A 14,492-nucleotide genomic window follows, 5' to 3' on the forward strand; every position below is an offset into this window, starting at 1 on the left:
TGCACTTACAAATTCACAGAGAGGGCAGAAACTGTTAACACATCCACATGAAAATTGCTGCATCAAGGAGCCCAAAGAAGCTGTATCAGTAGAAGTAGAAATGTATTAATTAGCATAAATTAGGTGGAAACTATCTTCAAGCTGAATGCACAATTGTTCTCTGAAGTGAGATTTGTTTAAGAACAGAATTTCCATATTGCTTTCCTACTTTTGTTTTATGACAGGAACAGCTGTTCTGTTCCCCTTGGAACCAGGAATGCACACTGGAAAAAGTTCATTTTCTACGCTTATGGGAAAAGACCAAACCTCACTCCCCACATAGAGAGAACTCCTCTTTTAAGTCACAAATGAAGACTTCTGCCAACTATAATTTCAAAAACTAGGAAGCTATAGCTGTAAAAGGCTTGAAGGCCTAGAAAATTTTTTTACCAGAAACAGGGATCCAATCTATTCCTATCCAACATCCACTAGAGATAGACAGTGCATTCTTTACTTGGGAACAAGTATTCTAGAGCCAAGGGGAAAGGCTACAATATCATAAGATTATTGGGAAATTTTCATATGACAAAGAAAAACCATGAGAAAGTGATTTGGGTGTAGAAAAACACAAAACCTGCCCTTTCAGAGTTGCCCCAATGCTTGAAGAAGAAACACCTGTATTAGAGATCAAGGAAAGCTTGCCTTCTACCAAAAGGATAGCCAGCCACTCTCATAATGGTTAACAAACAAGTATCAGTCTCCAGAAGCTTATATGTCGTGCTTGTTAGGATATTTCCGTTCCACCTTAAAAGGGAGCAGGATGTTTGTGTCACAGCCTGCGCATTTCCTGTTTCACAGGATGTTTATGTTGTGCCTCTGCTTTCGTTTCTCTCTCTCTCTCTGCCGGAGACATTGAAGCAGGCAGTCATGTTTTTCTTTGTTCTGATCAACGCAGAAATAAACTTGTAAATAATGCTCTCCTGAGTGCATCTTTCGCTGTGTGCTTTGTCTCCCTGGCAGTATTCCAACAGTGCTACAGCAAGCTTGAAGTCTTACAAGGTTGGCACATTGGCAAGAAGGTGGCTGTCAGGGTCTCTAGGTGCTAAGGGCAATTGCAACAGACTGGAAAACAGTCTATAGAACCTTTGGAAGGACTGAATTAGATCTGGACTAGACATTTCCATCACCTGCACTGTTTGGATGCCATCGTTTCCTGGGCACTGGAAAGGTAATCAATGTGGATTTTGTTTGAGAACAACTCTGTACTGTCTTGGAATTCAGAACAATAAAGAAAAACATATCACAACCTTGCTCAGACTATAACAGGACAATGTTACAAAAACCTCCTCTTTTTAGAGAACCGCGTCCCTATCACTAAGGCAAAACGAAAAGAAAATAAAGAATTCATAATGGGTTCTCCTATTCCTCCAACTGCCCTTGCCCATTGAAAGAACTGAGTGATCAAAGTATTACCATGGTAGTGAGACTAAAAAAAAGCAGCAACACTGAATGAGAGGATCATCTTAGAGGATAAACATGCTGCCTCAGGCTTGCTAGCCCATTGTCTAGTCAAGGCCAATGTGACATGTAAAGAACAGATCCTCAGAAGAGAATGACTTCCTAAGACTGTTTTCCCACCAGTGCCACAAATATACTCAAATATTTTCAAGAGGCTGAAAGAATGGAGCTGAAGTTCTTCCAAGGCGTCCAAAACACCCGCCCACAACACAACCAGGTACAAACACAGTTCAGTTTTTTGCTTCAAACGCTGTTTCTGAAACTACTCAAATTAACAGATTGCCTATACTAAATGGAAGACTTGGGATTTTTTTTTTTTTAAATAAAAGCATACATTCCTCAGCGCTTTATAAACTGTTCGTATTACGCCCGTGTCAGTTATTCAGAAATGCTCAACTCTCCTGTTTCAAGAAGTGTTTGAGCACCACCATTCAACAGCCCGAGGGATGACTGTTTCGTCTATCACTAGGTTTGTCTGGTTCTGGCACCCCACAGTCCTGTTTCCCCCTAGCTATCAAATGATCGGTAGTGTCCATATGCTTGGAATAAGAAGAAGGAAGCTCTAGTGGCTTTAAGATAAGAAGGAGAAGGAAGAAAATGTTTCCAGGTACAGTTAGGGTTCTTCATTAAGCCAAAGTGGGCCAAGAGATTGAGATGAGGCAGAATACAAACAGTGAGAAGCCCTTATTTTCCAAAGCTCTTTAGTGAAAAAAGTAAGAAGGGTGGGTGTTCTGCTCTCAACCTGCTTGGGAACAAAAATCATAATCCAAACTAAGAGCCTTCCCTTATCTACCACACTTTGTGAGAGATATCTGCTTTAACCTAAATTAAGAATGAGCTCTCTCAACTTCATCGTACTATTCAGTCCAGGGATTGAACTTGAACAGAATGCCACTGAATTAAGAAAGAAGACTGCAAGTCAAAGCTGTATATGTGTTGTGGTTTCTATGGTGTGCTGAACAAAAACAAATAAATAGAAACTTGCTTTCGGTTTCTGAATATATTCTATACGGTGGTTATGCAAAGTGCGGAATCATTTCAGACACCTGGCTTAATGTTTCAGTGCTTTTGGTGATGCAAAGAACCAAAATAACGTTGGCGCAAAACTTTGTTCCAGCTTCCTTCCAACAAGGAGATTGGCCAAGGACACTGATCTTCCATCCAAAATTCATTACATACATCTTTCAGTTTCATTGTCTGACTTTTCATAAACCCAATGCCTTGCTCTTCAATATAACCGTTAATTATTAAGGGGCCACAGAACACTTTATTGAATTCACTTCTTTAGTTACGGTTGTACGGAAAGCAAGTGCTCGTAATTTAGAACTCTAAATTGTCTAATTATGAAGAAGCATCATGACACTGCTATAAAGCAGACATTAGCAGTGTTGTTCTTGCCATGCTATTCATATTAGTACAACTATTCAGAACTGCACTGGTATTGTAAAATTTGTCATCAAATACAGGATAATGGTGACTAGAATACTTACTTTTTCTAATGTTTCAATGCGCTGTTTTAAAAGTCTATTTTCTGTCTGTAATCTCTGAAAAGCAAGCAAAATTAACTGAGACCTAAATGCAGTGAGGAAGAATCCAGTAACCTTCAAGGCCCACTGAAGTTACAAGATACAATATCACCTGGTAAACATTACATGGAAACATCCTAGATTTCTCCCCTAATTATTCCCTTATTAGAGTTTCAAAGCAGATGGGCAATTTAAATTAACTGAGAAGTCTCAATGATCACCTTATATGCATGGTGCCTCCACTTTAGGGTACCGATTCCACACACTTGTGGCAAAGTCATGCTTCTATGAATGTTGTTATATTGGAAGGTCAGTTGATCAATTATAAATTATACAACCTAATGCCCAGCATCACAAAGAGCTAAATCCTGACCACATTCCCTTGAAAGCAAGACTGTGGATGCAGCCTGTTAATTCAGATCAGTAGAAGGCCTTCTGAAATTATCAGTGTTACTAAATTGCTTGCTATCACAACGCTGATAGCTTCTTTAAAAGAAAGAAAGAAAGAAAGAAAGAAAGAAAGAAAGAAAGAAAAGAAACCTTGCTGGAATGCAACGTGGCACCTTTGAGAAAAATACTGTATTTTTCGCTCTATAAGACGCACAGACCACAAGATGCACCTAGTTTTTGGAGGAGGAAAACAAGAAAAAGAATATTCTGAATCTCAGAAGCCAGAACAGCAAGAGGGATTGCTGTGCAGTGAAAGCAGCAATCCCTCTTGCTGTTCTGGCTTCTGGGATAGCTGCGCAGCCTGCATTCGCTCCATAAGATACACACACATTTCCCCTTACTTTTTAGGAGGGAAAAGTGAGTCTTATAGAGCAAAAAATACTCTAAGTTTAAGGTCTGATGGTCACTTTGGGTGACGCTGCTGGAAACAGCAGGGTGGAGTGTCAACCAGTCAGGAGAGAACAAAGAGTTAAAAGAGAGAAGCTGAGAGTTAAAACTGTGAGTTAGTGCTTGGAAAGGACTTGGGATAGGTGGATAGGGATTTGCTAGACAGGGCAACTCACGAGTATTTCCCTGAGGAAAAGATCCTAGAAGTTCTTACAGGCAGGACAAACAGCCATTCAAGGAGGAATCTGTTTAATTAGAAACAGTTCTAAAGTGGAAGTTTTAAGTAAAGTTCTCAGTTATTTCTGTAAAGCATTTCTGCTTGGAACAAAAGCTCTGGGCCTTATCAGGGTCACTATTAGGCTTTAATCCTCATTGAGTGTGTTTAAGTAAAATTCCAGTTTTGCTTCCGTCGGGACTGATCCTTACTTTGAGGGATAAATGGTCACGGCTTTTCTTTTCACATCATCAATATTAGCAAACCCTGCCACGTACAGAGAATCTCAGACCTCTCAAGCGTTACTCCCAGGGAGTGTCTAAGTTTGAAAGCACCCTCAGCCTGCCACATCAGGGTTTTATTTTCTTACATATTCCTCCACAAAACGATCATATCCCAGCCCACACATCTTTCACTGCAGCTTTGTTTTAAATGTACCTTTGAAAAGTGGAAAGTTACAGGTACTATATTAGCTTTCCATAATAAATGAGGATGCACTATGGAAACTTGCCTCCACAAAAGACTTGTTATTTATTCATTACCTTCGTATCCTGCCTTTCTTCCAAGAACCTCAGGACAGCATGCATATAGTCCCTGCTGCCCAGGTAAGGATTGAAAATATCCACATTAGTTACAACACTCTCTCACAAAATTCCACTTACTTTAATTTCAACTTGTTCTTCCATTTCTTTTGTTTTTATAGTGGTATATTCTTTTTCTAACCTGAAGGGAAAAAATTAAGACTTTTTTTTAGTACAGTGGTACCTCGGGATGCGAACAGGATCCATTCCAGAGCCCCGTTCGCAGCCTGAATAGAACGTAAGACGCGACTGTGCGTCTGCGTGTGCGCAGGTCGTGTTTTGCTGCTGCTGCGCATGCGCGAGCAGCGAAACCCGGAAGTAACGCGCTCCGTGACTTCCGGGTTGCCGCGGAGCGTAACTTGAAAATGCTCAACCTGAAGCACATTCAACCCGAGGAATGACTGTATTGTGTGCATGTGCTGAACAGAATAAGTAATGTGCAGATTGTCTGTCAATATTCCTCTGCTTGACTCCCACCAAAGCTTTTGTTTTACATTCACTAAACCTGATTTTCCTCTCCTTTACCCTGAAACTGTAAGTCCATGAAAAAGGCACGATTCTTTGTAATTCTTTTCACCATGTCTATGGTCTTAAGGTACATGAGGTTTTGTTTTAACACACATAGTGAAGTAGAAAAAGAAAACCACACCAAACATCACCATGGAGCAGTTCACACAAGTGCCTATTTTGCTGTAAGTTTACTTGCTGGAAAGCAATACCTGCCAGCCTGTGCCTGGCAAAATGAAAACTTGTGAAATCGGCACCCAACAAGTAAATCTCTTCTTCCTATGTATATCCTTAAAAAAGTAAAGCTAAAGGCAGTTAAGTCCAGTCGCAGACGACTCTGGGGTTGCGGAGCTCATCTCGCTTTACTGGCCGAGGGAGCCGGCGTTTGTCCACAGACAGTTTTTCCGGGTCATGTGGCCAGAATGACTAAGCTGCTTCTGGCGAAACCAGAGCAGCGCACAGAAACACTGCTTACCTTCCCACCAGAGCAGTACCTATTTATCTACTTACACTTTGACGTGCTTTCGAACTGCTAGGTTGGCAGGAGCAGGGACCGAGGAACAGGAGCTCACCCCATCATGCGGATTCGAACTGCCGACCTTCTAATGCAGGAATATGCAGCTGTCCCATACAGGGATCGAACCTGCAACCCTGGCATTATGAGCACCACATTCTAACCAGCTGAGCTATCCGCTTGTAAGAAAATTGTTGCGTGAAATTGTTGATATATGAATTAAGTGCCCATGCTTCAGCAATTGAGGCCTCATTTAGAACTCAACAGAAAACACACACCAAGTTGTACTGCTTTCAATAAGCAATTATAAATGGGAATTGTGAAGCCCATTTCAAAAGCCCATAGCTAGAGTGCAGTGTGATAAGACTGATTTCTAAACAAAACAAAAAAAGGGCCTTAGCAGTAGATCTGCTAAGATTGTTTTTCTTAAAAGAAAGGAAGTTAAGACTTTATATCTAATGGGACCCCTTTAGTTCCCTGGAGATTCTGTGATCCAGTGAAGACTTATATGACTAAAAGAACTGAGAGGGGATGAAGGGCACAGGCAAAAACAGAAGCTTCCACTTGGCTCAAAAGTTTCCATAAATGCAACAACAGGAATAGACACTATCCAAAAACAGATTTTAATTTTATTTATTTTTTGCCCATCAGGTCCTAAACAGTAGCTTTTGAAACACAAATCTCCATCGAGCTCTTTTTAGTGGCACGCTTGTCTGCTTTGCCTGAAGAGTTTCTGAAGCTCAATACCTAGTTTGCCATTTTGTGACTTTCAGTTGATCTGGATAAAGTTACTTTGCTAACAATGCTTTTGCGTACAATGGAACATCAGGGTGTGGACGTAATCCATGACGGAGGCACGTCCGCAACCCGCAGCATTCACATCCTGAAGCGCCACGCCTGCGCATGCGCGAGAGGCGAAACCTGGAAGTAACCCGTTCCGGTGCTTCCGGGTTTCCCACAGTCCGCAACCCGAAAACACGAAACCTGAAGTGTCCATAACATGAGGTATGATAACACAGTAACATAGGCCAAGGTGGCTGATGTATCCCCCCCCCCAAGTGTGATACACAGTACTCTAGCTAGTATCATTGGCAAAGAAACTGCTGAGACTCTTCAACGGAAGCACGTTAACAAGATTTTAAAGCAATTCAAAACCCAGGAACTGTTTTAGAGCACAGATGCTATTTATGCAAAACGTACTACCTACTTTTTCATCTTTTTTGCATTGTATTTGACCTGGTAAGCTGCTTGGATTAATTTATCTGGCCCACCATCAAACTGACGCGGAACGACCTTCTGAAAGTGCTAAAAACAAAGCACACCGTCACGGTAATTAATACCAACGTTATAGGCAAACATTCCAGCAATTTGATATGTCAATGTCACATTTAGCTTACTTGTAACATCCCTTCCATGTCGAGCTGCATCAATTCTGCTTGATTCATTTGGAGTAGTGCTAAGCCAACCCGAAACACTATCTCCAAACCCTAGGAATAAGGTATGTGTTTTATTTCAGGTAAGCATTTCTGATATCTAATATAAATATATTTTCCCATTTAGCTGAATACTGACAAAATTAATATTGACAGATTTCAGCGCCACACTTAAAACAAATGAGGCTCCACTTAGATTGACACAGAATGTCAAGTTTAACCCAAGTATAGGAGCCAACCGCTAGGGACCGAGGTCTTTTCTACCCCCCGGTAAATATTTAAGGGGATCGCCCCCCCCCCCAAATTGATGGGCATTGTCATTCAAATGGTGTGCATGTGTTGTGTCATGTGATCAATTATACCTGGACCTGTGTAATATTTCATTCAAGTTGGCACCCCTGAACCCAACTAACAACCACAGTCTACATCAGAAAGAGTTGCCTTGGGAGATACAGTGTTTTGATTGTGACAACAGGCATCAGACAATAACTTACCTCAGACATAAAGATATCAAATATTCTTGTTGCAATTGGTAATGGGAAAGATGTAAGGAAAATAGTTAAGAACCATGACGAGGCATACATAGAGGTATGAAAACTCTGAGCCTGGAAATGTACATACAGCTCTGGCAGTTGCTCCTGAAAGAAAATTTACCGTTGTTGGTTTTTTTTAGTTAAGGCTTTCATAAATCATAAAATAAGCATCTATCTATCTATATATTTAAAGGACTACACTTTGAAATGGTGGTCTCCCTCTTTCAATAATATGATTTATATCATCTGAAGTCTACACACTGATTTAGACAGTTCCCATGTAATTTACCTCAGACTGAATCGCTCTGCATTTTGCTGTGTGAAAGCATCAATACCCATCTAATGGTTATGAAGCACTGATGTTCTCTCTTACTGAGAGTATTAAAATAGGGATAACAAGGGAGTGTGAACATAATCCTGGAGACAAAGCTGTTCAACTTTCTTAGTTCAGCAGGGTTTATAGACTGAAGCGCTGCTCTCCACTTCCTGAACTCTGGCCAATTCTCGACACACCATTCCTTTCGGAAGTGCTTTTAATTTATGGCCTTCCACCTCTCTGCCACCCAGTTCTCCTAACCCACTGCTGAGAAAGTGGGAAATATCTGCAACTTTAAAAACAAAAAGAAATGAACTACAAAGCATGCAACTGGTAAACGACCTCATATATATCTATATATACCTGTATCATCCATTCAAACTGATACATACAAAGGCCAAGCTCAGCCATACTTGGCTTGAAGAGTTCTCGAAGTCGGTAATCTTGCATTAATTTAACGAACACGCAAAACGCTTCCTCCTCAGGCATCTGTTTCGAAGGAGAACCGAGTTAGGAGCTCATTACTCATTGTCATAGTCACCCTAAAAAAGCCCCAAAAGTTTCCAATACCATGTGGCTACATACAGGTATCATCGGGGGGGGGGGGGAATGATGTTTCCTAGCCCTTCACAACCAATTTTCATCTGTAGCTCTTTTTTATTGCAGTATCTGAACAAGTGAAAAGAGAACTGCTGTTTCTCAAGTCCTCGTGGCTTGGTAATCTCATTGTGACAGCTGTGGTTACATGGAAAAAGCACTGCAGATACTCCCTCCGTTACGAGCTCACACCCAGGTTTGGAAGCACTGGCCATATTTGGATTATCCATTTTCGGATTAATGAGCCTGTACAAGATTTTGGCTCCTGCACACCATTCCCTCTCCATGGGAGGGAACAAGACAGGAAGCTGCAAGCTAACCATAGTTCATCGTTGCATTTAAACCAGGAAACTATGGCTGATGGCTTCCAAAGAGGCAGAACAGGATGCCAGAGGGGCTTAAAGTTGGCTTCCAAACAAGCTGCGCTGTGGAAATCATTAGCTGCTGGTTCAGATGTAAAGGCAAGCCATAGTTAAGCTTCCTGGCTTGTCCTGAGTCTTGTGTGAAGGGAAGAATGAAGCATTTGCACGAAAGATCAGGCATAACTTGGCTTATTAAACGGAGATTTGTTTGTCTGAATGTTGTCATTGCCTTCAAACACTTGCAACCTTTGGCCAATGTTAAACATTGCAGTAGGGTTTTTTTAAATTAAATAATAATAAAAATAATAGCCAGGAGAGTTAGTGGGTTATGAAAGCCATGCTGGGGAATCTCAAGCTTGCCCAGGAATTTTTATCCTGTAGAACAGGTTTTCTATTACTATATTCTATAACATCTCTGCAGAATGAATGTCATTGTGCCTGGGGCCAGGGGAAAAGCTACCTGTGGCCAAACATTTCTCTTTTAACAAGCAGCGAACAAATACACATTTACATTCTAGGGGCTAGCTGCCAGAAGATCAACAAGAAGCAAGGCTCCAACCTGACTCACATTAAGCCCAGGCTTAGAATTTTTTAAACTGTTACAGTAAAACAATGTGCGTTCAAAGTCTGTGGTAAAGACCAGTTAAGATACCCCACAAGAAGAGCCCCAGTTTGTGGATCCAGTGTTACGCTTTATCATCATCCCATACTGCTTTGGACAAAGCAAAATTCCAAAGTAATATATAGTTTCGCGAAGCCGCGTGGTTTACTTACCTGCATGAGAAGCAATCCAACAATAAAAGCACTTCCTTGGCAGTAACCAACCTCGCGATCCACTAATGAATAAGCCTAGAAAAGGTTTTTTAAAAACTGGTAAGACTCCAAGCAGCAGAAATCACAGCACATCTGCTTCCAAAACCCATCACATTTATATACCACCTTTCCTTCCTAATATAAGTAATAAATAATTTCTTATTTATACCCCGCCCTTCCTGGTTCAGAAAACTGGGCTCAGGGTGGCTAACAACAAATTTAAAACACTTAATTGATGCAACAAAAACAGCATAAAATACAGTATAAAACATGAATAACAATACATTTGGAATTCAAAAATCAATTTAGAGGGGAAATTCATCCAATAAACATTGATGAGTACCAGGGCTAGCTGGCTAAATTAGTTCTATTTGGGCCAGCGAGGAGACCAGGGGAGAATTAGCTGTGGGATCCCAAAGTGGGTAATCTTCATAAAAAGGAGAGGGGAGGGGAATAAAAGATCAGGCTAAGTTCAAATTGAAAGCCAGGCAGAATAGCTCTGTCTTACAGGCCCTGCGGAAGGAAGTTAAATCCTGCAGGGCCCTGGTCTCACGGGACAGAGCATTCTACCAGGTCAGAGCCATCACCGAGAAGGCCCTGGCACTGGTGGAGGATAATCTGACTTCCTTAGGGCCCGGGACCTCTAAACTATGATTATTCATGGACCTTAAGGTCCTCTGTGGGGCATACCAGGAGAGGAGATCCCGTAAATACAAGGGCCCTAAGCCACAAAGAAGAATAGCGGGGTACATACATGGTTCTCCTGCTCCCCCATTTCATCTTCACAACAAACCTGTGAGGTAGGTTAGACTGAGAGTTGGTGACTGACTCCAAGCTCACCCAGTGAGCTTCATGGCTGAGTGGGGGATTCGAACCCTGCCCTCCCAGGTCCTGGTGCCACACTCTACAAATATTACACCACTCTGGTTTACACTACAAGGCAAACCACTTCCAGTATTCAAAGGAGCACAGAATATGGTGGTGGTCACAAAATTCTGCTTCTTGAGGATGCTACCTATTACCTTTCAAGCATGTTTTTAGCTCTTATTGTTGCAGAAGCATGTGGGGACTTGCCTGCTAACATTTCAAAACTCAGAGAAGTCGCTGGATAAGGTTTTCCATTTCTGCCCCTGCATCATTGCCCCTGTCTTAAGCAGTAAATGCAGAAGTAGCCAAAAGAAATGGTTCGAATTTGATCAATGTGTACAGGATCGTATGCAATAGTGTTCATGCACAAGAATGGCTGCCCAGACATGCAAAGGAACTTCCCCTTCATCTCCTCCCCCCCGAGCCCGCCATGAGCATCTTAAAATCTGCTCCAAAGAGAGACCCTCCAGAGCCAATTCAGGGGAAGACGAGAAGTCATTTTGGCACCCTTTAATTCATGCAGGTTGTAGACTTCAGGTTTCTTGGGCACATCACCGTCAATATTATCCTTATTATTCTTTAACACAAGAAACAAGAAGTGCACAGAGGTTCTGCTAATACTGAATTAAGTTCACATTCTACTGAAACCCAGAGGTTGTATGCATGCTAGCCTGCAAGGATCCTGGCTACAGGCTGAGATGCTAGGATGCCACAAACACATGGCAAGAGGAAGAGGCAATCAATTACGTGGCGGTGCTATAATGGAAGCAGATCTGTACGTCGGAGGAAAAGTACAGTACCCAAAGGTCAAATGACCACTCATAGAAAGTGTGGGGAAGTGAAGGAAGCAGAGGGCTTCAGGAAGGAAGACTGGAGGCAGCAACAGGAATGGAATACGAGGAATGGAAAAGGAAAAAAAAGAACGGTGAGCAACAGATGTACCTGGAAATTTGCCGGATGGGCTCTTTTCTCAACCTTTGTACTAGTAGGGCTGGTATAAGGACACAAGCACAGAAGGGGCTGTGTGCAGATTGTGGGAAGGAGTGTAGAGTCAAAAAATGTTTGCAATTTTACCCTATCTGCTACCTGCAAACCTGCTAAGTGAAAAACCAGCAATCCTAACTGGTAGGCGGTCAACATTTGCATGTGTGCTACTGGTTGAAAGTGGGGCAGAAGGCTGAACTTATCCTTGAAATCAAGAAGGCTTCCCTCCATGCTGTACAAGAACTCCCACTATAGCTGTTAGATACATGTCCAAAACAGAGCTGAGATCTTCCTTTCTAAGGTTTTTGATTTGAGAGATATGAGTGTCCGTCTCCTGGTTATCCCCACCCTTCCAGCTGTATATTTGCATGTTTTATATTCCAGGGCATTAAAAAAGGAAAGCGTGTTGATTACGTATACCACCTCTGATGTGCTGCGCAATGCACAAATAACGAGCTGCACCACACTTCCAATCAAAAGGAAACAGCAATCAGCAGGAAATGTTTCGAGTGCATTCGCATGAAAAAGTCAATTGACAGTTCAACATGAGCTCATTCTCTTGGCTGGCTTAATGTCTACAACAGATGTGCCTGACTTGCAACAACAGGGTAATTCTTCCCTTCGCTGTCAGAAAGTCTAATTGCAATTGATGAGCCCAAGTAATTTCCCAAAGGTCAGTCCACGTGCTACATTCCAGTATTTCTCTCATGGAAGTCTTACTCACATGAGCCAATCTAGCAGCAGTTCGTGTCTTTGAAAGATGAAAAATACAGATGGAAGAAAATGGGACAGTCGAGATCTACGATATACTGGCTTATATGCTACGCTGCTTGAGAAGCAAAAAGTTATGGACGTTTCCTTTGTTTTAAAACAAAAAACTTTTAACAGTGCCCTGCACCAAAAGCCCTCCCCTAAATTACTATGAGGGACGCGGGTGGCGCTGTGGGTTAAACCACAGAGCCTAGGGCTCTGTGGATCAGAAGGTTGGCAGTTTGAATCCCCGCGACGGGGTGAGCTCCCGTTGCTCAGGACCTGCTCCTGCCGAACTCACAGTTTGAAAGCATGCTGTGCAAGTACATAAATAGGTACCACTCTGGCAGGAAAGTAAATAGCGTTTCCATGTGCTGCTCTGGTTCGCCAGAAGCGGCTTAATCATGCTGGCCACATGACCCGGAAGCTGTACGCCGGCTCCCTCAGCCAGTAAAGCAAGATGAGCGCCGCAACCCCAGAGTCGGTCACGACTGGACCTAATGCTCAGGGGTCCCTTTACCCTTTACCTTTAAATCACTATGATTGGTACACCATAGGAAAATAATTCACTGTGACTGAAAGCTAGTCTTAGCCATCAAAAAGATCTCCCTTTCTCCCTTCAAAGATCTGGGACTTTTACCAGTCAACTTGTTTTCATTGCTTAGGGTGGCGAATTTTTCCGTAGAGCCAAACCACAGAGATACCCAGTAGCAGACTGGGGAGTCCTCATCTGTCATGAGACACCTTGTTAATGATGGGATCTGACTCAGAAATGCAAAAACCTTCTGCCAACTACTCCATTTTGCCTTCTAATTTGGGGTACACATACAGCCGATGAATACTCATAAATATAAATTCATGTGCATGTATGTACACGAGCGTAAAAAAAGTGAGTCTTACGCTAGGTTATGCCAAGGGACGAGGGTGGCTAAAAATTAATGGTTTTTTTTTTAAAAAAACAAAATTAAAAATTGGATTTAAATTGCTTTTGGAGGAAAAATCTAAAGATAGTTTTCTATTTAAGTCACATTATAGTCCAAAGGCTATTCATCAGGAAATAAGGATTTGAGTTTTTCATGTGTGCTAAAACTCAGTCTAAGGTTTTTGGGTTTTGTTTTTTTAAAAAAAGTTTAACCACATCAGTTAGCAAACATGGATACATATGCTATAATGTTATTGTTTTAGTTAAATAAATTGTTTAAATTGTTATTAAGTAAAAGATTGTTTTAGTGATCTGTCTGGGTGATGGGCTGTTCAGGGGAATGAAGGAAGTGGATCTGTGTGAGATGGGAAATGGCTAGGTGGTACAGTGGTACCTCAGGTTACATATGCTTCAGGTTACAGACTCCGCTAACCCAGAAATATGACCTCGGGTTAAGAACTTTGCTTCAGGATGAGAATAGAAATCGTGCGGCGGCGGCGGGAGGCCCCATTAACTAAAGTGGTGCTTCAGGTTAAGAACTGTAGTTCCATAAAGAAGGCTGATCGCTGAAGAATTTATGCTTTTGAATTATGGTGCGGGAGGAGACTCTTCAGAGTCCCATGGACTGCAAGAAGATCAAACCTATCCATTCTTAAGGAAATCAGCCCTGAGTGCTCACTGGAAGGACAGATCGTGAAGCTGAGACTCCAGTACTTTGGCCACCTCATGAGAAGAGAGGACTCCCTGGAAAAGACCCTGATGTTGGGAAAGATGGAGGGCACAAGGAGAAGGGGACAACAGAGGACAAGAAGGTTGGACAGCATGAGTTTGACCAAACTGTGGGAGGCAGTGGAAGACAGAAGTGCCTGGTGTGCTCTGGTCCATGGGGCACGAAGAGTCGGACACGACTAAACAACTAAACAACAACAACCACTGTAGTTAGAAAAACGCCAATGCTGGGGGAGAGAAAAACAGGGCAATGTTTGATTTCTGTTTGAATCCAAGGCTTGGAACCCCTGGAATCATGCACAGCTTGGAGACTGGAGTGCCGTGCAACAATATGCTCAGCATATAGAGACATAGCTTGGGTGTCACGGCTTAAGTTTAGTGCCAGAGTGAACATGTCATATTTATATACTGCTTAATCAATGAAAGAGTCTAAGATTTATGATTTACGTTTTAAAAACCATTAAAATATGATAAAACACAACGGACTTACATTTCAACAAAACATAAATA

The 14,492-nt window shown here is 42.0% G+C and overlaps 1 protein-coding gene across 5 annotated transcripts in view; it reads right to left on the bottom strand.

Moving 5' to 3' along the window:
* The window catches only part of EVI5 (ecotropic viral integration site 5), a 64,992-nt gene that overhangs the window by 31,467 nt on the left and 19,033 nt on the right, over window positions 1–14,492 (bottom strand). For all 5 annotated transcript variants that reach the window (XM_083444875.1, XM_083444874.1, XM_083444871.1 and 2 more), the window contains 7 exons: window positions 9,692–9,766; window positions 8,322–8,447; window positions 7,604–7,747; window positions 7,074–7,163; window positions 6,884–6,981; window positions 4,737–4,797; window positions 2,988–3,041 (listed from right to left, as the gene is read on the bottom strand). In XM_083444875.1, coding sequence (XP_083301001.1) covers window positions 2,988–3,041; window positions 4,737–4,797; window positions 6,884–6,981; window positions 7,074–7,163; window positions 7,604–7,747; window positions 8,322–8,447; window positions 9,692–9,766 — 648 coding nt within the window. The remainder of the gene's footprint in view (window positions 1–2,987; window positions 3,042–4,736; window positions 4,798–6,883; window positions 6,982–7,073; window positions 7,164–7,603; window positions 7,748–8,321; window positions 8,448–9,691; window positions 9,767–14,492) is intronic.

Source organism: Podarcis tiliguerta (assembly GCF_965153285.1).
Source record: "Podarcis tiliguerta genome assembly, chromosome: 6".
Classification (NCBI taxonomy): domain Eukaryota; kingdom Metazoa; phylum Chordata; class Lepidosauria; order Squamata; family Lacertidae; genus Podarcis; species Podarcis tiliguerta.